General features: G+C 57.6%; 8 protein-coding genes across 8 annotated transcripts; 4 read left to right on the top strand and 4 right to left on the bottom strand.

Annotated features, from left to right (window-relative positions):
* Positions 1 to 1,169: 1,169 nt before the first annotated feature.
* WHR41_05261 (uncharacterized protein) lies at positions 1,170 to 2,402 on the top strand (the record flags this gene model as incomplete). Its single annotated transcript, XM_069373866.1, has 1 exon — positions 1,170 to 2,402. One exon carries the CDS (start codon positions 1,170 to 1,172, stop codon positions 2,400 to 2,402), a length of 1,233 nt encoding a protein of 410 aa, XP_069229630.1.
* A 500-nt stretch (positions 2,403 to 2,902) lies between these two features.
* cnaA (Serine/threonine-protein phosphatase 2B catalytic subunit) lies at positions 2,903 to 5,355 on the top strand. The gene is made up of 3 exons (XM_069373865.1): positions 2,903 to 3,369; positions 3,455 to 4,964; positions 5,043 to 5,355. Exons 1-3 carry the CDS (start codon positions 3,222 to 3,224, stop codon positions 5,074 to 5,076), a joined length of 1,692 nt encoding a protein of 563 aa, XP_069229631.1. The 5' UTR covers positions 2,903 to 3,221; the 3' UTR covers positions 5,077 to 5,355.
* Positions 5,356 to 8,300: 2,945 nt separating this feature from the next.
* On the top strand, positions 8,301 to 10,754 carry WHR41_05259 (uncharacterized protein). The gene is made up of 2 exons (XM_069373864.1): positions 8,301 to 8,853; positions 8,913 to 10,754. Exons 1-2 carry the CDS (start codon positions 8,697 to 8,699, stop codon positions 10,223 to 10,225), a joined length of 1,470 nt encoding a protein of 489 aa, XP_069229520.1. The 5' UTR covers positions 8,301 to 8,696; the 3' UTR covers positions 10,226 to 10,754.
* A 2,303-nt stretch (positions 10,755 to 13,057) lies between these two features.
* WHR41_05258 (uncharacterized protein) lies at positions 13,058 to 13,724 on the bottom strand (the record flags this gene model as incomplete). Its single annotated transcript, XM_069373863.1, has 2 exons — positions 13,583 to 13,724; positions 13,058 to 13,516 (listed from the first exon to the last, which is right to left on the bottom strand). Exons 1-2 carry the CDS (start codon positions 13,694 to 13,696, stop codon positions 13,058 to 13,060), a joined length of 573 nt encoding a protein of 190 aa, XP_069229519.1. The 5' UTR covers positions 13,697 to 13,724.
* A 387-nt stretch (positions 13,725 to 14,111) lies between these two features.
* On the bottom strand, positions 14,112 to 15,872 carry WHR41_05257 (uncharacterized protein; the record flags this gene model as incomplete). The annotated part of the gene is made up of 1 exon (XM_069373862.1): positions 14,112 to 15,872. One exon carries the CDS (start codon positions 15,870 to 15,872, stop codon positions 14,112 to 14,114), a length of 1,761 nt encoding a protein of 586 aa, XP_069229518.1.
* Positions 15,873 to 16,368: 496 nt separating this feature from the next.
* WHR41_05256 (uncharacterized protein) lies at positions 16,369 to 17,904 on the bottom strand (the record flags this gene model as incomplete). Its single annotated transcript, XM_069373861.1, has 1 exon — positions 16,369 to 17,904. The coding sequence occupies one exon, from the start codon at positions 17,902 to 17,904 to the stop codon at positions 16,369 to 16,371; it is 1,536 nt and encodes a 511-aa protein (XP_069229517.1).
* Positions 17,905 to 18,628: 724 nt separating this feature from the next.
* Positions 18,629 to 20,839, top strand: WHR41_05255 (uncharacterized protein). Its single transcript, XM_069373860.1, has 2 exons — positions 18,629 to 18,864; positions 18,918 to 20,839. The coding sequence occupies exons 1-2, from the start codon at positions 18,767 to 18,769 to the stop codon at positions 20,767 to 20,769; spliced, it is 1,950 nt and encodes a 649-aa protein (XP_069229516.1). The 5' UTR covers positions 18,629 to 18,766; the 3' UTR covers positions 20,770 to 20,839.
* WHR41_05254 (uncharacterized protein) lies at positions 20,787 to 22,046 on the bottom strand. The gene is made up of 3 exons (XM_069373859.1): positions 21,862 to 22,046; positions 21,283 to 21,630; positions 20,787 to 21,215 (listed from the first exon to the last, which is right to left on the bottom strand). The coding sequence occupies exons 1-3, from the start codon at positions 21,923 to 21,925 to the stop codon at positions 20,902 to 20,904; spliced, it is 726 nt and encodes a 241-aa protein (XP_069229515.1). The 5' UTR covers positions 21,926 to 22,046; the 3' UTR covers positions 20,787 to 20,901.
* Positions 22,047 to 22,049: the final 3 nt, after the last annotated feature.

Raw genomic sequence — 22,049 nt, 5'->3', positions numbered from 1 at the left:
ACACCGAAACGAGGCCGGCTTGGTACAGAGTCATAGACCATCTGGTGTGCTGGATTTTTTTTTCTTTCTGCAGAGTCGATTGGCGAACTTGCATCCACATCACCAGACCGCAGATGGAATTGTTTCGGCTGAAGCCCGCTTGTGTGTGGCGAGGGGCGGGCTTCGAGCGGGCCAAGCATCCGAAACAGGGGTCGTGTCGCACCATGCTGCGCCCGCGCAGTCGGCGCGCTGTGGAGCACACGTCCAATTCTACTCTTCCCTTCACCATTGGTCTGTCGCGACTTCACTAGATCTCAGCACCGGCCCTTCGCCGTGCATCCATAGGGTACCTGCGTCTGTACCCATTTGCGCGCCCTTCCTCCGCGGCTCGCTCCCTCGGTCCGGCCGTTTCGCCACGCTCTGGCTGCATCCATAGAGGCCTACTATTCACCTAGTTTTCGGACGTCGCAAATGCACAGTCCAGGAGTCTCTGCCCTCCCGTCCCGTGGCACGCCTTGGAACAATGGCATCCTTGTCTCAGCGCCATGTGGTTCTCTAACTTGGCGGTCTGCGATTGGCTTGACACGGCTTTTCGGCTGAGTGCACCATCGAGTCTTTCTTGCCCGGGACTCCACAACTCTCATAGCGCGCGAAGATGGTGAACACCGTTGGCCGGACCGCCACAGTAGCTTGACGACACCGTACCACTAGACCTGTGGCCCGCATGCCCGGAGACGGCCGCGACACGGTACAGCCATATGCACCTTGCAGATGCTGCGAAAGCTTAAACGCCAGGGGACCATGTCTGACCTGGACGAGTGCAGATCCCCCGTGTCTCACAGACATAAGAGGAGAGGGCCACGCCTTTGACCTCCTCCTCTTTCTTTCTTCAAGCCAGGTCTTCTATCGTCGTTTGAGTCTATCGCTATCGCGTGCCCGGTGCACTGCCCAGTCATTCTCTTGAAGTTGTCTCTGCGAGATCACTACGAGTCACACATTCTTTCGCTGCCAGTCTGAGATTTGGAAACAGTTTCGACGCCACCAGAATCACTCTACAAAACCTCTCCACACTCTAGCTTCTTCCTCCACAGTGAAAGAAGTCAGCACTGTTTCCTCAAGCTAGCCGGATCTAGCACTCAACTACCAGCATCCAAACACTCAAAACCTCGCACTCAGTCTTTACTGCGAAAATGGTCAACTCCATGACTTCCGTTGGCCGTATGGCTGTCGCGGCCGCCTCCATCTTCGGTATGGCCAACGCTCACATGTTCATTGCTGAGCCGAAGCCTCTCCAGGGCTACTCGCCCAAGGATCCCCTCGACAAGTCCGGCAGCAACTTCCCGTGCCACGGCGCTCCCCTTCCCAGTTCCGGCGGCCAGAAGATCGCCGCTGGCGAGACTTTCCCTCTCAAGCTTGAGCTTGGCAGCGGTGGAAACACTGCCGTTCATGGTGGTGGTTCTTGCCAGCTTGCGGTGACCTATGAGACTGACTCCACAAAGGCTGCCGACCCCAGCAGCTGGAATGTCATCTACAGCATCGAAGGTGGCTGCCCTGCCAACGCTGCGGCGAACCTCAACACCGCGAGGCCTTGCACATCTGACGGCGAGGCCGAGTGTGTCCACTCTTGGGACGTCCCCATGCCCAAGGGCATCAAGTCCGGCAATGCCATCCTGTCATGGACTTGGTTCAACACCATCGGCAACCGGGAGATGTACCAGAACTGTGTCAATGTCGATATCACTGGCGGTACTGGTGACGAGATGGGTTCTTTCCCCCCGCTCTTCGTCGCAAACATCGGCGACAAGTCCGGTGGATGTGAGACCGAGGAGTCGACTGACGTCCTCTTCCCGAGCCCAGGCCAGTATGTCACTACCATGAGCGCCACCGCTGGCAAGAACTGGCCCAAGGCCACCCCGAAGGCCTGTGGTGGCTCCGGTGGCTCTGCCCCGCAGCCCACTAGCTACGGCTCTGCCAGCGCTGCATCTTCGACCCCGGCTGCTCAGGCTTCGAGCGCCTCTGCCTCCAGCGCCCCCGCTTACACCGCCCCGGCTGTCTCGTCTGGCGTCCAGAGCTACATGAACCAGAAGGGCCGCGAGACTGCCACTACCTTCGCAACTGCCGTCGCCGCGCCCTCTTCTGAGGCGTCTGCCGCGGCCCCGGCTCCCACCGGCTACTCTTCTGGCTCCTCCAGCAGCGGCACCAGCAGCAACGCCACCTCCAACGGCGACTGCGAGCCCTGCTCCGAGGACGGCGCCCTCGTCTGCATTGGCGACTCCCAATTCGGCATCTGCGACCACAGCTGCGCGGTCCCCAGGGACCTCGCCGCTGGCACCGTCTGCGCTGACGGCGTGATTGGCGCCGCTTCCAAGAGCCGCTTCGCGAGGAGGCACGCTCACTTCAACGCGCACGTCCGCAAGCACTGAGTGCTCGAACGTGTGTGATGATCGACAGAGGAGGGCTGGCGTTTTGATATGCATTTTGGGAGGGAAGGGTGGGATCGGTTTCTATAGAATTTGTCTATATGCAACGCACATTTTGAAAGCATTGCTTTCGCCTTTGGGATTCAACGCAAGATATGAATGGACATGGCTTTGACTCAGCTCATTGTTTCTCGCACTTTTCATGTTCCAGTGGGATAATTAATTGATTGGATATGGCTCTCGCTTAGGCTGTTGTTTCTCATTTTACATACTCATACTCATATGATTTATCTGGGGCATCGTGATAGTTAGATACTGTTCGATCTTGACGCGCCATGGGAGTTTGGGCACAAATAATGCATGCCTCAGGCCTCAACTACGTAGGTGGATTCAGCCGCATTGACCAGGATTGAGGGGGCGGCGAGTGGCGAGCAGCAGCGAGCTCCTGTTCTGGATCCCGCGCCCTGAGCTGAAACCACACCGTTGAATTGCCATCATCACACAACCCCGCCCGTGCCAGGCTTCGAAAAGCAGACAGACCTGGCAGTGCAGACCAACCCGTATTGCCCCAAATAACACAAGTTGACAGCACCACATCGCGCTTCTTGGCAAACAAACAACGTTCATCGCGGCAATCGTCAGCGCGCCACAGAGAGGAGGCGGACCCCATCTAAGCCACAGCTCCCGAAACGCAGCGCACGAGACCCTCGTCTCCAACCTCATCTTCACGCCCGAGCTATACACACCGTTCCTCAAAAACCACTCCCTACTCTCACACACACTTTCGTTGGACACCTTCATACCACTATCCGACTGCCCAACATGGACCCCGGCGGCTCCAACCAGGAGCAGTACATCGACAATGCCATCCGCGCCGTGCGAGACAAGAAGCAGGTCCCGGAGATCGACTTCACCATACATGAGATGGAGGATGGCGTGCAGGTAAACACTCAAGAGCGAGTATGCAAAGGTATGACAAGCCACGCAATCAGCAGCACCGGACGTGCGACGCAAATATACTGGCAGAGCAAAATGCTGACCGCAACTTGCGACAGACGTCCAGGCGCCCGCCTTCAGCACCCCGACCGAAGAGCAGATCACCTCGCCTCACGACCGATCGAAGCCCAACCTTCAGTTCCTCAAGCAGCACTTGTACAGAGAAGGCCGTCTCACGGAAGAGCAAGCACTATGGATCATCAACTCGGGCGCGGCGGTGCTCCGACAAGAGCCTAACCTGCTGGAGATGGATGCACCTATCACAGTCTGCGGTGATGTTCACGGACAATTTTTCGATCTCATGAAGCTCTTCGAGGTCGGCGGTGACCCTTCGGAGACCAGATATCTCTTCCTGGGTGACTACGTCGACCGTGGGTACTTCTCGATCGAGTGCGTGCTTTACCTCTGGGCGCTTAAGATCTGGTATCCGAACACGCTCTGGCTGTTGCGTGGCAACCACGAGTGCAGACACTTGACGGATTACTTCACATTCAAGCTGGAGTGCAAGCACAAATACAGCGAGAGGGTGTACGAGGCTTGTCTTGAGTCGTTCTGCTGTTTGCCGCTGGCGGCGATCATGAACAAGCAGTTCCTCTGCATCCACGGTGGTTTGAGCCCCGAACTGCACACTCTCGAAGACCTCAAGTCGCTCGACCGCTTCAGGGAGCCTCCCACCCACGGTCTCATGTGCGACATCCTCTGGGCAGATCCTCTGGAGGAGTTTGGACAGGAGAAGACGCAGGAATACTTCGTTCACAACCACGTCCGTGGATGTTCATACTTCTTCAGTTACCCGGCAGCCTGCGCTTTCCTCGAGAAGAACAACCTCCTCTCGATCATCCGCGCCCACGAGGCGCAAGACGCGGGCTACAGAATGTACCGCAAGACACGCACGACCGGCTTCCCATCCGTCATGACCATCTTCTCCGCGCCCAACTACCTGGACGTGTACAACAACAAGGCCGCGGTGCTCAAGTACGAGAACAACGTGATGAACATCCGGCAGTTCAACTGCACGCCGCACCCCTACTGGCTGCCCAACTTCATGGACGTCTTCACGTGGTCCCTGCCCTTCGTCGGCGAGAAGATCACCGACATGCTCATTGCCATACTTAACACGTGCAGCAAGGAGGAGCTGGAGGAGGAGACCCCGCTGTCGTCCGGGCCTTCGTCGCCGCCCGCGAGCATCAACACCTCCACCGCCGGCATGGACCCGGACAGCACCGAGTTCAAGCGCCGCGCCATCAAGAACAAGATCCTCGCCATCGGCCGCCTGTCGCGCGTCTTCCAGGTCCTGCGCGAGGAGAGCGAGCGCGTCACCGAGCTCAAGACCGCTTCCGGCGGCCGCCTGCCCGCGGGAACCCTCATGCTGGGTTCGGAGGGCATCAAGCAGGCCATCACGAACTTCGAGGACGCGCGCAAGGTCGACTTGCAGAACGAGCGCCTGCCGCCCAGCCAGGAGGAGGTGCGCCGCAGCACGGACAACGCGCGCGAGGAGGCGCTCAAGCGCGCCAGCAGGGAGGCGGAGCAGGACACTAACCTCGCCGGCGTGGCGAGGAGGATCTCGATGTAAGTGCTGTCTCGTCCGTCCTGTCTCAAGGTACTCTCTCTCTCTGGTCAAAGACCTCTGCTAACACCGCGACCCAGGTCCTCCGGCTCCCGCGCCCCGCGCAAGAGCTGATCTGGTTTCGAACCGACCCAATGCAACGGAAAGGAAAGAAAAGAAAAACTCAAAACCGGAAATCTTTTTTCTCATGACAGCACGCTGAAACCCCCCAACCCACCGAGACGACGACTGCGCAGGGCTAGGTAGGTGGTAGGTAATCGGATCAGCGGACGGCGCACGAAAGGACACGATGATGCGACGGGAGGGAGGGGGGCGACACAGAGAGAGGGCGGCGGGAGCGTGTGTGTGGAAATCTAGCTAGGGGGTTTTTTTTTTTGTTAAGAACGTGCGTTTTTCCCCTTTGCGGTTATACAGATGCAATGCGAATGAGAGCGGTCATGATGTCCTTTTTTTGCGTGGGTTTCTTCTGTGGGTTGTGGTGGTTGTGGTGAGGTGTGGTGATGTGCAGAGATGTGAAAATTGAGCGTCGCTCGAGGAAGGTATTTGCTTTGGAGCTGTGAGGGATGGCCTGCGAGGCGGATATATGCGACCTGCAGCACGACAGCATTATTCTCAGGCCTCCATTATCAGACGAAGGATCTCGCGTTGATGACACTGACGCCTTGTCTGCTTTTGATGGCTGGATTGATGGTTGCTCAAGAGTGGATGATAGGGTTAGGGTTAGGGTGGCTTTGCTCGCTCAACTTCACAATCGGCTCAGGTATAAAAAGAGGAATGAGAAGGTCACACTGGTATGGAAACAACCGCATCAAACTCGCTGTGTGATTAATGGCAAAAGGCTTTCATGTCGTGTGTCGACGTGGCCGTCGTTGGAAAGATGGGATACCTCCCTCAGGCGTTCGACAACGCTAGAATCCAGTCGAACGAAGCGTTGGACGGTTGGTACAAAGACGACCAACTGATCGCAAACCCCAATACCGACCGGATCAACAGTTCACAACTCCCACCAGGATAACTATACAAAGACAGAGCAGACCTCACGTAAATTTCCCGCATGCATTCACGTTCACCTCTCATCCCGCCCAATCGCCCAGAAATAGAGCATTCCCACCCCTCCACCCCACCACCACATCCTCAACATGTAACCAACTCGACTTACCCCAATCCGTCCCCTCCCCCGAACAACGAAACACACGCCCCCCAAAACCCTCCAAACCAACCCATCAAGCCCTAAGTGTACCTCCTCCCCAAAACCCCAAACACCCAAGCGAACCTACCCAGGATAGTCGAACCACGTGACCGTCTCGAGTAGAGTAGAGCGCACGCGCTCTCGCAGCCCTGACGCGACACTAGGTGTACAGCACAGCAGTAGCGTCCGACAGAGGTCTTCACGGCATTCATTCATCCACATGCAGCTCGAATCGGCACTCCGAGTCGGACAGGCACAAGAAGGACACAACGGCAAACGAACAGGACGACGACGACGACGCGTCGCGTCCTCCAAAACGAATGTAATTACTCGGCCAGATCGAAATGAGACGACGCTGCGCTGCGCTGCGGTGCCGCCGGCTCAGCTTACGCAATGCGCATCATCTCGGCTCTGGCGACGGGTAAGGCGCGGAGCGTTGTGTTCTGTGGAAGGTCGGGACGAAGGAAGGAAGGAAGGAGAGGAAACGAAACGGTTGCAGCGGCAAGGCAAGCGGGCAGTTGCGCGGACGGACTGACGAGATTGATGGGGAGCAGCGGGAAAACGGGCGTCGAAATTACATGGAAGAAGATGTGATGTGACGATTGAGTTTGACCTCAAGGTTTGTGTGGGTTGTGGAGTGGAGGTTTGTTTGGTTTGGTTTGGGACGGGTTTGGCGGGATGCTGTCATTTGGCGGGATGATGGGAGCTCGCGTGGAACAGGGGAGGGGGGGATGGATCAGGAAGGAAGGAAGGATGGATGGGTGGATGGGAGAGTGCTTCCGTGCAGGAAGAGGCTTCGAGTCCGCGTGGGAAGAATGAGCTTGCGGCGTGTGTGTGACTGTTTCCGTGATTACCTTATTGTTGACTTTCCCATTGTTGCGTGCTTGTGCTCGCCCTGCATGAACACACACGTACTGTCACGCTTACCGGCATGGATGCATGCTTTGAGTCAGGTGTGTGATGGATGAATCGGACGGGCAACACGAGGTCTGATGTGCCGGGGTAGCCGGGGGGTGGAGGCAGACGCGGCGCAGGGCAAACAAGGTGGGAATCATCGTATTTCCTCCAAGAGCCGCGCCGCCCAGGTCCCTGTCTTCCTTGGGGCCTTGACTAGCAGGCGGACCAAGACTCCGGTTCAAGCATCGCGATGCGGTTCAGGGATGGATGAATGATGCGAAAGGCACGCAAATGCTGTATTCTCGTACCGGGAAAACGAGAGACACAGGACCTCAGCTTGGGTGCGACGCGAAACGGCACGTCGCAGGCGTGACATTCCACGGCGACCACGGAGGCGGGATCGGTTTCACGCTGGCACACACACGTCGCAGTCCGGCGGCCGAGTTGCGAGCGGGAGATTGGAACGGGGGTTCCTGGGGGGCACTTGGAGGCTTGGAGGTTGGCCTTGCGAGCGCAAATAGCAACGGCGCGGGCGCGCGGGACAGCCCTGAGCTCCGTCGTACCAAGCTTTCGCCGGGCGCCGGGATCAGGATCGTCATTTGGGCAGTGCGCGGGCAGCAGGCGGTCGTCACGGCGCGCGTGGATCCGCGCCGGCGAGGGGCGCGGGCGCGTTCGTTCATTTGCGTTCCCAGGAATTTGTTGCGCAGGCCCAAGGCCCTTGTGTGCGCGCGGCGGGCTTGGGAGGGGGGCGGTGCTGGTGCTGGGCGCGCGGTGCTGGTGCTGCTGGTTGGCGTGCGTGCACTGGGCCACTGGCAGGTGTTGCATGCCTGAGGTACATGTTCAGGTATGCTCCAGCACTCATATGTGAGCACGGGGCGCGCGGCACAGCTGGGCGGGGACGTGTGTGGGCAGGCAGTCCGAGGCGTGCGTGGGATAGAGCGGTGATGGCAGCGCAGGCGTCGCGCGCAGACGAGGCCGGCAGGCTGGTCGGATGTGTCTGCCGCGGTGCAGCAGGGCAGCGGCAACAGCGACCTGCCAGCCCCGATCGAGTGGCGGGCGTGAGGCGAGCGCGGCGAGACGGTGCAACAGGCGCGCTGGCTAAGGAGCCCCGGCTGCCTAAGGCCGCCGCTAGTGTGACGCTGGGCGGGGGCGGTCAATCTCGCTCTGTCGGAGGCGGCTGCGCTACGGCGGCGCTACGCGGGCGCTAACCCGGCAGTCTGCAAGGCACCGCGCGCCCATTCGCTGCCGCCCGAATGCTCATCCCGGGCGACTCCAGCGGCGTCGATCGTTGTAAACGTCGGCTGCTGCGCGACACCCCTTGGCCCAGGCGTCGCCGCACCACCTCCTCGCCTGCTCCGCTCATTCTTCACCCTCACCGCGCCCCCCAGAAACGCATCCCGTCCGCCGCCTCGCTCTCGCAGGAACTGTCACTCCTTTGTCGCCGCTTTCCACCACCTCCAGACGCTGCTCTGTCGACCGCGCCGTGTGCTCGTTTGACAGCCTGTGTCGTTCCATTCCTTACCGGAGCCACTCGCATTCGACCTCCTGACCACCGCCGACACCCGTTCCGACCTGCTCAGCAAGGGATACCAATCCGCTTCGATACGTCGAAACCCAATCCCCCGAACCCTCTTCGCTTCCCACCACCATGAGGAGCACCACCGCCGCCGCCCTCACCCTCGTGAGTGGCGCCCACGCCTTCTGGCGCATGCCGTGTCGCACTGAGACCGGTGTCGCCCGTATGGATCCCATTGTCGACCCCGGCCAGATCGCCGACCACGTCCACACCATCGCTGGTTCCGGCAGTGAGTATTCAATCGAACGACTAGAAATTGAGCAACTTGTAACTGACCCGCTCGTCAAGACTTCCACATGGAGTCCACCTACGCCGACCTGACCGCCGAGGGCGCTTGCACCTCCTGCGCCGTCACCCAGGACCACTCCGCCTACTGGACCCCCGCCCTCTACTTCGTCTACAGCAACGGCTCTTCCGTCATCGTTCCCCAGATCGGTGGCATGCTCGCCTACTACCTGTACTACATGGACAATGTCAAGGCCTTCCCCGAGGGCTTCCAGATGCTTGCCGGCCAGAGGGACCTCCGTTCCTTCAACGGCTCCTTCCCCGACGAGCCCCTCAGCTCTTGGCCCCAGGAGCCCGATGACCAGAAGTGGCTCTCCCAGAGAGCCCTCGGCTTCAACTGCCTCAACTACGGCGCCACCGCCGAGCCCTCTCTCTACCGCCACGAGCTCCCCGAGAAGTCCTACATGGACGCCAACTGCAAGGACGGCATGCGTCTCGAGATCGGTTTCCCTAGCTGCGGTAACGGTGAGCTCGACTCCGACGACCACCAGTCTCACGTCGCCTACCCCAACCTCGTCAAGGAGGGCAAGTGCCCCGAGGGTTACGACATCCACTACCCCTTCCTCTTCTTCGAGACCATCTGGGCCACCAACAAGTTCGCCGGCGAGGACGGCGAGTTCGCTCTCTCTCACGGTGACCCTACTGGCGCTGGCTACCACGGTGACTTCATCATGGGCTGGGAGTCCTCCGACTTCCTCCAGAAGGCTCTCGACACTTGCCAGAACCAGTCCGGCCGCATCGAGGACTGCGCTCTCTTCGACATCCAGGAGGACTCCAAGGCCGACCAGTGCTCCTTCGAGATGCCCGAGGTTCTCTCCGACGAGGATGTCATGAGCATCCAGGACGGTATCCCCATGGGTGTCCCCATGCAGTACGGTCCCGCCGACGCCACCAAGTACCCCTGCGTTGGCCGTGACGGCCACAGCGAGCCTACCAAGTCCGCCAAGTCCAGCAAGCCCAGCAGCTCTGCCTCCGACTACGGCCTCCTCAGCAAGGCCTCCTCCGCCCTCTTCGGTGACGACGACAGCAAGTCTTCCGAGGGCTCCGACAAGGCCTCCTCCTACGGCTCCAGCACCGCCTCCGACGCCGAGGTCGCCGCCGCCTCCATCACCGCCTCGCCCTCCATCTACGACGCCGTCGACTCTTCCTCCGCCAACATCGTCTCGACCAAGACCGTCACCGAGAACGGCGAGGTCGTCGAGATCGCCATCGAGGAGGTCGACATGACCGTCACCGCCACCGCCTCCCAGGCCGCCGACGACAAGTACCGTCGCCACCTGCACAACCACAAGCGCCACGGTGGTGCCCGCCTGTAAATGCTCACAGCATAGAGAAACTGCATTCGACCACGACGATGAAAACCACCATCTCCAGAGCATTTTAGAAAACAACTCCGGCGTCATCTCTCTTCATTCTTCTTCCATCGCGCCAAACCAGGGGCGGCGGGCTTCGACCTCTTCTTTCACGAACGGCAACACTTTCACACACGGGGGCTTTGACCAACCAGCAAAGAGAGAGGAAAAAAAAGAGAACAAAGTCAAATCTACCGCAAAGCTTAGCATGGGCTCTCAGAACCTGTCTCCAATCATATCCACCTCCAAACAAAAAACCACCCTCATCTACTGCAATCTATCGTCGCGGGCCGGCTCCCGCAGTGTGACCATGCATATACCTCTAGCGTCTTGGGAAAAGAAAGACGGGATCTTTGTGTACAGCATTTCCGACGAGCCATTTTAGCATCTTGAACGAGGGTTGGAGGAGGAGGATCAGGAGGCGGCAACGGTCGAATCCCCTATGTTCTTGTTGGGCTTTCCGCATCGGTTTACTTTTTGTCTTTTTTTTTTGCTTTCTTTCTCTAGTTCGGAACAACCCCATACGAGTCGAGGATTTCTTGTTTACTTATCATCGTCAGAGTCTTTTTTTTTTTGTTGATCTTTTGTCGAATTCATTTATTAGCTCCTTTTCCCGACATTTCGTTTGCTCTTATCACCACATCGTATCACATTCCCCAAAGATCTCAGAAAACTCAATTCAAATCAAAATCCTAAAATCAAAATCCATCCCTTGCTCAACTCACTCACTCACCTCTTGCCCTTCTCCCGCTTTTGCAACACCGTTAGTGCCCGACCTGCCTTAGACGAGACGAGCACCTCCACTCAACCCTTCACTCGGCCCTCAACCTCATCAACCCATCTCCATGCCATCTCCAACCCTTTCCCCCGAGCCAGCGACCTACCATCATCACCCATCACCATCAACCGACGTCACTGCCATAAACACAACACTCCGATGATGCAATCATCAACAGACATGTAGGTACCCGCCGCCGCCGCGCCCCGCGCCTCCCGAAAGCTACCGGATCTCGTTCGAGCTGTACGTACCACGTACCGTACCGCGTCCCGGACCCGGACCCTGGGATTGGATTGGAGAGTGGGAGTGGGAGGGGGAGCTGAGCTGTTTTGGTCCTGTTGCGCGACTCCTCTACATTTCATCCGTCGTACTATGGATGGCTTCAGGGAGCGCTGGGGGAGGGAGGGAGGGAGGGTGTGTTGTGTTGTGTTGGTCTTGTACTTGGACAAAGGGCAAGGGAGGGCGCGCGGGCGTGGACGGGTGGAGTGGGGATGGTGGGTTGGGAAGGGTGAAGGGATTTGTACAGATCTGATTTCAATCGGTGATAGAGGTTGGTTGGATGAGTCGCGTGCGAGTCGGGTTTGGTTTGGATGGTTGGCGATACGATCGGTATCGATGCCTCTGACTGCAGGTACCACGAAGGGATAACCCAATCACCAAAACAGTCAACAACCTCTCTCTCTCTCTCTCTCTCTCTCTCTCTCACCCTACCTCGCACAACTAAACTCCCACCAGCCCCGCCCAGCCCAGCCCACCACCTATCCACCCTCCCCCTCAAACCCCCCAATCATTCCATGACGATCTCGAAGACTTTGCCGTTCTCCGGCATGACGAGAGTGCACAGGAAGCAGGGCCCAATAGTGCTGATGAGTTGTCTGTGGAAGAATTTGCCGGTTTCGATGGCTCCGAACAAGAGAGCGATGGAGGTCAAGACGAAGGAAATATCAAAGCTGAGGAGTGTGCTGGCGTAGTGGGAAGTGTGACTGTAGCCTGGTAGTACATTGTCGATGACACTTGAGGGTAGTTTGAAGTTGGCGGGTTGCGATGCGTTCCCGTAGCTGCCGTAAGGCAGGAACTGTGGTAGGAACATGGCCAAGGTTATTGGTTGAAGGGTGAAGGAAACATTGGGTCGCAGGGCTTCTTCCTCACGAATTTATAGTGTTGGAGATGTGCATTGTACCAGTGAATCGAACGACACCCCTCGGTACCTAGTGCCTGTCAGCACTCGAGCAAGGAACGGTGATGCAATCGGTCCCCATATCGCCATACGAGGCGCGGTACTAGCTGGTAGTATAGTTGCCGGAAAGAACTCAGGCCCCGCACTTCGTACGCAATGGTTTGACCCGGTAGTCATGTTCGCATGTGCTAGCTCATCAAACGACCGCAAGCACGTGCCTAAGGCTTGACGATGAGGTCAGTTGTAACATCACCCTAAAGGGATCCTGCCGCACCACCAGACGTTTTGGCCTTTCGGAGCTCATGGAATTCGCAGCACACGTGCATCGCAACCGTTAGAATGTTATGTTTTCAAAGGTCCTTGACTTCTCAATTTTGGGAGGTTGTGTATCCTTTGGATGCGAAGCTTGTCTTCGTTTACTATCTTACACCTGCTATTCGGTAAAACGCTCGGTCGTTCATCCATTCGAGATGTGTGATGGCAGTGTCTAATGTGTTGGTGACCTTGAGGTATTCCCTATTCATTGCAGTCCGGTCTGGTCCGTCTCAAGCCAAGCGGAGATTGTTTTTGGTCGTGCCCGAAAGCAGGTTCTCGTCGCCGAAGACGAGGAGTATGAATGTATCCTGGGTATTCCGTCTATCTCGCGTGGCGTGCTGTTCATCTCCTTATTCCCCGTCGTCGGGAAATGGCCCTAAGCCTGGCTTCCCCTCAACCAGACCTATTCGATCCTATGAGCGTACGCTCAAGGATGTTTTCGTGTTCCCCTTTCCCGTATCGTACAAAAAGTCTTTAACTCCGGTAATGCTCTTCCTCGTAGAGTGTGCCCTCACACCCTCCCTCCTCAAATAATCGGGTCGCTGGCAACATCATCGCTCGGCATGCGCATGTACGCATCAATTGCCGCGGAAAACGCCGCGAAACCCGCACACCCCAGCGCCGCCGCCTGCGGCCCACCGCCCCTCGCCAAAAACCCTCCCGTCAAGCAACCCGCCGCAACACCGTTGCCTAGGTCGTTCTTCGCCCGGTATCCCTCGATAGCACACTCGGTGCCGGCGAACAGCGCGCCGATGTAGCCGAAGTTCTTGGCCGAGGACCAACTGGCGCGACCCATCTCTTTGAAGCCCTGGCGCAGCTGCTCCTTGACGGGCAGCGAGGACATGGCGGTGCCGGCGGCGGAGGTCGCCATGGGCGTGTCGTAGCGCATCGACGACATGAAGAGGCCGAAGACGCCGCCGAGGCCGAAGCCCATCACGCCGGACATGGCGAGTTTGCCGGGGCAGGATTCCATGGCTGCTTGCATCTAGGAAAAGTGTCAATTTGATATTGTTTGGGAGCTTGTCCCTGGGAGAAGAGGATGGGCACGTACGTATTTGATCGCTTGCTGCTCCTTCATGGCCTGGAGGTCTTGTCCGGATGCGCCGCCGCCCATGCCGCCCATACCACCCATGCCGGGCATGCCTCCCATACCTGGAAACGCCATGTTGATGATGGGATATGTGAGGAAGAGGAGATATCGCAAGATCGGTAGTAAGGATGTATTGTTAGGAGGCTTGCGCCGAATATCCCTGTTCAACAAAGTTACCGAAGTGTCGAGGGTAACTTTTGGGGGAAGGGACGCGCTAGTCCGAAACAAGCGGACCTCCGCCGCAGATGCATGTGAAGACCAAGACGAGACGAATGCACCAGCGTAATATTTGATGCTATTCACCCGTTGCATTCATAATGTTGACAATTTCCCGGACAAACAAGCCTTCTCCCCATGGTATTGTGTCATTCTCAGTGGAATACTCCAGTCCGGCTAAAGTACATAATCCCGCGTCCCAGATCGTGGTCGTTCGAAGGCATAACAATTCTCCATCCAACCAATGTCCCTATTAGTCTATTCACAAAAGTATCTAGTCCCGCTTCTGGGCACTGTCGCTGCGACCAGTTTCCTCCGATTTCTTCAACGGAATAGCAAATTCGCTCTCATCGCCTTTGAACTCCTGACCCGGCTCGGGCGTCATGCTCTTCTCCCACTCACTCATGAGGTGGCTTGCAGTCCTGCGCAGAGATGTTGGCCGCAGCTTGGATAGAGCCGGCCAAGGCAAGGGCTCCTTCTCCTTTCCTTCGACGTGCTCAGGCTGATGTGGCTCGTCTCTGGAAGCGGCGGCGGAGTGGCGTGGGCTTGTAGCGTTAGTCGACGCTTGCGTCACAGACTCCGAAGTCGCGCTGCTGCTAGAGCGCGAGTCTTTTGGGCTGTGATCGTCCCAAGTGTCCCAGGCGTCCGCACTTGAAGCCACAGAGGGTGCCATTGAAGGCGTCTTGGTGTGCTTGGAGGCCTTCTTGACAGGTGCAGGCGTGGCTTGGGGAATGGTGAGACCGTGCTCGGTCCAGAATGTGCCGGATGTATCGATTAGAGATGGCTCCTCTTGCACCTGGGCGGGCGACGGTCTTCGGTTCACTGGCGAGCGCGTGGGCGGTCGTCTCGTCTCCGTCGACGCCTTGCTGGTGGCAGACCCCCGAGACGCACGGCTGCTGTCTCGGTAACTCTGCCTGAGGGTTTCCTTCGAGCTCTGCCGCCTACCGTTGGGTGGCAGGACTTGCGTTGCCTCGTCGCCCACCGTAGCTTGCCTCAGATCCTCCCAGAATGTCCACAGCCCGTCTTTGAAATCCGTCGCCATCTTCTTCCCGTGCTTGATGAGCACCTCCCGGTCCACGTTCGCTTGCGTGAGATCGATCTCAACATCTGCGGTCTTGTCAATCTCAGCACTGACATCCGGCGTCGCCGAAGCCGAAGATGTCCTCGAGAGGAGGGAATTCCTGTGCGGCAACTGAGGCCTCTCGCTCTCTACGCTCTGCTTCGCCGAAGGCGGCAGGCTATCCTGCCTCGGTGGATGCTGCAACAAAGGTGAAGGGGCCTCCGTCGTCCGCGTGGGCGACAGTAGCGACAGCGTCCGCGTGTGCCTGGAGCCGGAGAACACAGTCCTATTGGAAGTCCGTGTGCCGTTCAGCAACGCCTTCCTGCGCTCCATTTCCTGCTGCAGCCACGCGCCAGAGCCATCTTCGTCGTCCTGAGCTACTGGTGTCGCGGGCGCCGTGGTGTTCACTGGCTCGAGCTTGGCTAGCATTCGCACCTCGTTCTTCTTCTTGTACGCTTCATGGTTGGCCCAGCTCTTCTTGAGTTTCGTCAATTCTGCCTCGGCACGCTGCAGCTCCTCTTTCAGCTCAAGAACTTTGCGTTCCTGCGCGGCGATCGCGGTCAGGAAGTTGGCGTCGGAGGGCGCGGCGCTAGGGGTTGGTGGTGCGGGTGCTGTGTCTTTTGTGGGAGAGGAAGATGGTCTGCTGGGGGACTGTTCGCGCGTCGCTGGCTGAATAGGGAACTGCATGGAGAAGCGGTTGAGCCGTCCAGGCGTAGCGTTGTTGCTGTTAAGCGAGGCCATAGACATGGTCCTGCCATGGCTTTGGAAACTTGTGCGACCAGACGAGCCGGCAGAGTGTTGGCTGGCGGAGGGACTGGCAGGGGAAGCGACGTGGTCTGCTGGGAGGGCAGGGAGAGGTTTGGCCTCCGAAGCGCCTTGGTCTGCCAGAATCCGGCGGACGTCTAGAGGGCGCATGGAGGCTCGTTTGGCGGACATGGTCCGCCGCGGGAGGTTGTTGTTGTGCTCAGGCTCCATCGTCCTGTCGCGTACTCGTACAGGCACAGGAGACAAGTCTCGACTCTAGGTGAAGGCGGTAGACATTACATGTACAATGGAGTAGAAAGCAGTCAATTCAAAGGGAGGCTAGGATGACGGGCCGCGTTACAGGTAGACGATTGCGAATGGACTTGCCCCCGTTGGTGACGAGTACGGTACCCCCAGAGGAGTCGGCGGGAATTGCCGCTGTCGCGGCTGCAAGGTCCCGATCGCCTAACGCGTTGCAGGGTCCAAGTCTTCACACGACCATTTCCGAACCCTGTTGTTCGCAGACAAGCACAGTCGTTCTCTGATCAGAGTCCTCAACGACGCGTACTCCAAGCAAACATGTGCACAGAGGATCTGGCCAATGGTCTTTGCACACTCTTCAGTAATCTTTTTGCTAGCAACAAGAGACAGCTCCTTGTGACATTTGACGATGCAATGTTTACATTAATCTGCTCGGCCTTATTTGTTTGTCTAAGCCTATGCCATCTCAAGCATTCCTCAACTTATAGTTGACAAATACTCTCGGATTCGGCTTGTGCGCACTATGTGCGTTCTGGTTAACCGAAGGCGGAGCCATCTTCTTCCCTTGCGAGTCCACCGTTTCCATGCCCTCAAATTGAGCAACCCAGAAAGCAGTGATGATATTGTTTTCCAGCTTTGCGAATCGCATGCCAAGACACGGATGCCTGCTGACGCCCCATCCAATCCAGCCGAACTGCTTTTTCTTGTCCTCTTCGCGGCCAGGCAAGTAACGGGACGGATCCCATGTGTTGTGGTCGGTGTAGATTTCCGGGTTGTAGTGGATGTCTGCGACTGCGAATGCCGCATACGCATCTGGCGGGATGACCTCGGTACCGTCCTTGTTCAAGGGGATGGGTCTACCGGATATGTTCTTGCGGAACGCACTACCAGCAAGCTGCATGCGAATGGTTTCCTTGAGGCAGAGGTCGATAGTGGGGAATTCTGACTCCCAAGCCTCGATTGGGACTTGCATGAGACGGTCGACGAGAGCAAGGGAGGAGTCGGGACAGTGACGATCGGCGACCGCTTGCACCTCCTCGCGAGCAAGCTGCAGCCAATGTTGGTTGTTTGACAGGTAAACGATCATCCAGGCAGCATTGACGCCCGAGTTTAGTTGACCAGCAAACAAGGCGCCGAGTACGAAGGTGATGATCTTGGTAATATCGTCACCTTGATCAATCAGGTACTGTAACGTGTCATCTTCCCTGCGACCTTCCTTTGCGCGCGTGTCAATGATGCTCTTGAAGATCATGTACAGTCTTGCGCCGGCATAGGTACGGCGGAATCGAGCGGGTACGGGCATCCAGTTGTACATGATGCTCAGAGGCGTCGCAGTAGACTCGATGGTCTCGTACAGCTTCAAAACCTTCTCCAGGAGAAGTTCGTCGCCAGCAATTTCATTACAGGCGACAGTGCGCATGGTGATCTGGAACACGATCCGGTAGATACTGTCAAACGGGTCTGTAACCTTGTCCTCTTGGTCGGCAAGCTTGTCAATCTTCGATCGCACGTCTTGCAGCAACTCAGGAAGTCCCTTGGCCAATATCGGTCCTTTCAGCATGGCGCCCAGGCGTTTAGCAAAGTAGGCGCCGAAGCCATCCTCCTGCTCTTGGGCTTCTGCGAGCAACTCATTGTTCTTGTTGATCTTCGGGCTACCACCAAGAAGAGCACCATACCCCTCGGAAAACCCCAGATGCCTGTGTTCGAAGAAGATGCGCCTTGATTCGTCACCGGAAAGGCCAATGACAGGTTTGTCGCCCGCCCAGAAGGAGAAATTACCATTGGGCGAGTGAGCCATCTGTCGTCGGAAGAAGTCCCAACGCTGCGTGAAAAATTGCATGCTCCCAATCAAAGGCCATGCCTCTGTCACGAGTGGGGGAGCATTCTTGGGCAGGGAGGGCCGCGCAAAGAGGAAAACATAGGCGGTGGCAAGGAGTGCGAGAAAGACGAATGCAACGCCGAGTACAGGGCTGTTGAGCCCGAGCACTGCATCGAGCGCCATAGTCCTGCAATGCTCTGACCTTTGCAAACACCGAGAGGCTCAAGGGGGAGGATTGACAGCTGCCAGAGGACGCGGGTATATGTAAGTGAACCCTCGGATAAACCTAGAATCCGTGACAGCAGGCCTGTACCTAAGCGACCCTACACCCGAGCACGCGATGTCAGCCGAATGAAATAGCGACAGATGTAATATAGATGTGCCGACAGGGACAAGGCCTGTAAGCGAAGAAGATGACCTGTCGTAAGCAGCCGCAGCATGCAGATAGGGTACTCCTGCCAGCGACCCTTTATTAGTGAGCGCCCTTCCAAGAAACATCGCCGGAACGATGAACTTCCGGCGCTTCAAGAGTGGGCCGCATCGGATCTGCAAGGGTAGAAGAATGGCTGAAGTTTGCCTTGGCCACCGGCTTGTGACACGGAGGCTTCGCCGGTCATTGCCATTGTTGAGGTGCTCTCAGTTGGCACTCTCGACCATATGTATGGGTCGACATCATCCAAAGCAGTACCCGTGTGCGGCAGCGTATCGGAGAGCCACGCTTGATGCTGAGAGATCTCACGTGATGTCTGCTTTGTGCCCACCACAACTGCAGGTGGTGAGGTCGAGAGCCGCGCTCGGCTGATGATCCCAACACGCAGGCGCCCCCAAACGCACTGCCGTGGAGAGCCCAGAAAGGGTTAGCGCGGAAGCGCGCGAAGCGAGGCGCGCCTACTCCACAGCCCAAAACACGACTTTGAGTGCTCTGGGCGGTATGAACCAATAGAAGCAGACCGTTCCAGATCGCACATCACCTGCATTCGCTTGCGGGTATAACAGTCTGTGAAGCCGCGCGTGACAAGCTAGTCGACAGAGAAACGGCTTGCGTATGGCGTTGTCACCCGAACAGCAGCTAGAGCTGCAAACGCAACTCCAGCGGGCGGTAGTCGAATGCAACGAGCGATGTCTGTACTTTGCAGCGAAGTGGTAGGCGAAGGGCCTCCAAGATATATAATGCCTACGTGCGCTGATTCCCTTAGGTCAGCAGAGTTGCTTAACTCTTTTTCGAGCCCATTTGCACCCATAGAGGATGACGCAGACGACACAGATGTGGATGAAGATGTGGAAGAGCCCACTCCCGCCCTCAACATCAACTTTGATTCCAAGGAAGCCCGGCGCGAGGCAAAAGAGCTCCCGAAGTACTTGCTGGCCAAATCCTTCTTCGACTGTCGGGAGTTTGACCGATGTGCTGGGGTCTTTCTTCCCCAGCAAGTTCCACATACCACACCGGCCCCGGATGTGCTATCACCATCAAGGCTATCATTGACGCCGAAAGCGAAGACAAGACACTCGCTTGAAGCACCATACTCGATACGACCCACACCGACTGCACTACCGAAAAACATCAGTCAGAAATCTCTCTTTCTGGCGCTCTATGCTCGGTACATGTCCGGCGAGAAGCGCAGGATGGAAGACTCTGAACCGATTCTCGGACCAGCTGATGGGCCCGTAACAGCTAACAAGGAGCTACCGAGCATTTCCGCAATCCTGGAAGCATATTTTAACTCTCGTGGTGGCCTGCAAGACAAGACGAATTCGCAAGGATGGCTGGATTACCTGTACGGTGTTGTTCTTATGAAATCCAAATCAGAAGATCTTGCCAAACAATGGTTGCTCCGCAGCGTCGATATCAACCCTTACAACTGGGCGGCATGGCAGGAGTTAACGTCTGCAATAGGCTCCGTGGAAGAGCTGCAACAGATTAGCGAGCACCTGCCTCGCAACATCATGACCTTCATATTCCACGTCAACTGCAGCCAGGAACTCTACCAAACCACACCCGAAGTGTACAGAAACCTCACAGATATGCAAAAGATTTTCCCCAGATCCGCCTTCCTGCAGCAGCAGAAAGCCTTGCTGTACTACCACTCGCGCGACCACGAACAAGCAATGCAGATCTTCGATGGCCTCATCAAAGACCACCCGCACCGCCTCGACGGCCTCGAGATCTACAGCAACCTCCTCTACGTCCTCCCCAACCGGCCCAAACTCGCCACCCTCGCCGCCACCGCCAGCGACACGGACAAGTTCCGCCCCGAGACCAACTGCATCCTGGGCAACTACTACTCGCTCATCTCCGAGCACGAGAAGGCCGTCCTGCACTTTCGCCGAGCGCTCGCGCTCGACCGCGCCTTCCAGGCCGCCTGGACGCTCATGGGCCATGAGTACATCGAGCTGAAGAACACGCAGGCCGCCATCGAGAGTTACCGCCGCGCCGTCGACGCGAACCGCCGCGACTACCGCGCCTGGTACGGCTTGGGTCAGGGCTACGAGATGCTCGAGTGCTACAGCTACTCGCTCTTCTACTACCAGCGCGCCGCTGCGCTTTGCCCCGGCGACCCGAAGATGTGGGCTGCTGTGGCGAATGCGTATGCGAAGTGTGACAAGCTTGCCAATGCTGTGCAGGCGTACAAGCGTGCGCTTGTTGTTGGCTCGCAGGTTGACAGTGGCTCGGCTGCGAGCAGCTTTGCTTCTGGCAGGTCGCCGGATCCGTTGGCGCAGGCTGTGGGAGGGGCGCTGGATCCGCAGATCCTGTACGATATTGCGCTGCTGTATGAGCGTGACGGCGCGTGGGAGGAGGCGGCAGCGTACATGGAGCTTACGCTGGCGCAAGAAGAGGGCGCCGAGGAGGGCGATGTTGGCTTGGGTGTGATCCAGATCACGAGTCGGGCGAGGCTTTGGTTGGCTCGCTGGTGCCATCGTAACGGCGATCTGAGCCGGGCAATGGAGCTGGCTAATGAGCTGTGCCAGGATGGCGTTGAGGTGGAAGAGGCGAAGGGACTGGTGAGGGATATCAGGAGCCAGATGGCTTTTGCTGAGGATGGGTTGTGAGGTGAAAAGACTCAGAATAGTTTATCATGGCTTCGTAGACATATTTACCATCATGAACTATTTCAAGCGAGTTCTATTTTTCCCAGCATACACGTCTCATCACGTAATTGGCCATGAACACAGAAACAGCATCTAAGAAACCTCCACACTCCCTGCCGGCACACCCTTCATACTCCTCAGCCTGCGCGAGAAGAACTGCATGATCGGCATCATCTCATCCCTGTTGCTCGGCATGCTGTCGCCCGCTTTGCGGTACCGCTTGATTTCGACGAACTCAAACAGCCGCTTGAGCTTGTCTTCGGCCGCAGAGGTCACGGCCGAGCGGTCGGAGCCAGCACATACCAGAACGGGCGTCTTGCTCTTGTCGACGAGAGCGGCGGGCGCTTCGCTGGGGAGCGGTGCGCCGATGCTGATGATGCCGCCGAGCTCGGTGGGGGTGAGGTTGGCTTTTGGGTGGGTTAGTGACTTCATGGAGACTGGTGTAAAGTAGTAGGAATATTACAGAAGACGTACCAGCTGTGCTCAAAGCAACCATACCACCCTGGCCAAAACCAAAGATAAGAATCTCCCTCGGCGTGTAGCCGCACTTCTCAACGAGGACATCAGTGATCAAAAGTTTGAGCAACGCAGTGCTCTCCTTCAGCCCTGCATCAGCGTCGAGCCCGCCAGTCGTGGAATCGAAGATGATGTCGTCGCCCCAGTGCGCGCCCTCGAGATCCAGCAGGGCTTTGGGGCCCCGGACGGACACGCACGCCGTCTCCGGCAGGTTCATCTGCCGGCCGAGCGTGGCGAAAGCATCCTGCCCGTCGCCCAAGCCGTGTAAGAGGATCAGGACGTTGGTTGGAGGGTCATCTTTTGGTGCTGCGGGACGCCGTTAGTAGGATTCTCAGTCTGGTGCGAATTGGATGAGTTGTTTGGTCTCTGGACGTCTGGCGCTAGCGAGGGTCAACCCGTAGGGCCATAAGGCGCACGTCTGGAACCTGGAGAGCAGAGTGTATATTGACGCCGAAAGTTCTGGGCCCGGACCCTTGCTGCGCCCTTATCTCCAGTTTCGAGATGGGCTGGCGGTGATGCTGTGGCTGACGTACTTACGTGGCACAATCGCCAGCTTGACCGAGGCTGGGAAGTCTTGCGTGGTGGGCAGGCGGCCTGGCATGGTGACGAGGCCCGGGGCTGTGTGGTTCTGTGACGATGTCGGCGGCTAATCGTGGCCTTGCGTGCCTTGGAAGAATGTGGCCGGTGTTTTGAGGGCTCATGCAGGCCGGCAAAGGCGGCAAAGG

The sequence above is a fragment of the Cladosporium halotolerans genome, assembly GCF_011745625.1.
Source record: "Cladosporium halotolerans strain TM138-S3 chromosome Unknown Sca14, whole genome shotgun sequence".
Classification (NCBI taxonomy): Eukaryota; Fungi; Ascomycota; class Dothideomycetes; order Cladosporiales; family Cladosporiaceae; genus Cladosporium; species Cladosporium halotolerans.
The sequence above is the reverse complement of the archived record's forward strand: the minus strand, read 5'-3'. Positions and strand labels throughout refer to the sequence as shown.

What these genes read in the sequence shown, in the direction of transcription:
- cnaA (XM_069373865.1), top strand. Translation starts at nt 3,222, where the DNA reads ATGGACCCCGGCGGCTCCAACCAGGAGCAGTACATCGACAATGCCATC. An exon ending in TCAAGAGCGAGTATGCAAAG is followed by an intron (nt 3,370 to 3,454) that starts GTATGACAAGCC and finishes AACTTGCGACAG; the next exon opens with ACGTCCAGGCGCCCGCCTTC. An exon ending in GTGGCGAGGAGGATCTCGAT is followed by an intron (nt 4,965 to 5,042) that starts GTAAGTGCTGTC and finishes ACCGCGACCCAG; the next exon opens with GTCCTCCGGCTCCCGCGCCC.
- WHR41_05259 (XM_069373864.1), top strand. Translation starts at nt 8,697, where the DNA reads ATGAGGAGCACCACCGCCGCCGCCCTCACCCTCGTGAGTGGCGCCCAC. An exon ending in CACCATCGCTGGTTCCGGCA is followed by an intron (nt 8,854 to 8,912) that starts GTGAGTATTCAA and finishes CCGCTCGTCAAG; the next exon opens with ACTTCCACATGGAGTCCACC.
- WHR41_05255 (XM_069373860.1), top strand. Translation starts at nt 18,767, where the DNA reads ATGGCGTTGTCACCCGAACAGCAGCTAGAGCTGCAAACGCAACTCCAG. An exon ending in CTGTACTTTGCAGCGAAGTG is followed by an intron (nt 18,865 to 18,917) that starts GTAGGCGAAGGG and finishes TGATTCCCTTAG; the next exon opens with GTCAGCAGAGTTGCTTAACT.
- WHR41_05254 (XM_069373859.1), bottom strand. Translation starts at nt 21,925, where the DNA reads ATGCCAGGCCGCCTGCCCACCACGCAAGACTTCCCAGCCTCGGTCAAG. An exon ending in CAAGCTGGCGATTGTGCCAC is followed by an intron (nt 21,631 to 21,861) that starts GTAAGTACGTCA and finishes GGCGTCCCGCAG; the next exon opens with CACCAAAAGATGACCCTCCA. An exon ending in GGTTGCTTTGAGCACAGCTG is followed by an intron (nt 21,216 to 21,282) that starts GTACGTCTTCTG and finishes CCCACCCAAAAG; the next exon opens with CCAACCTCACCCCCACCGAG.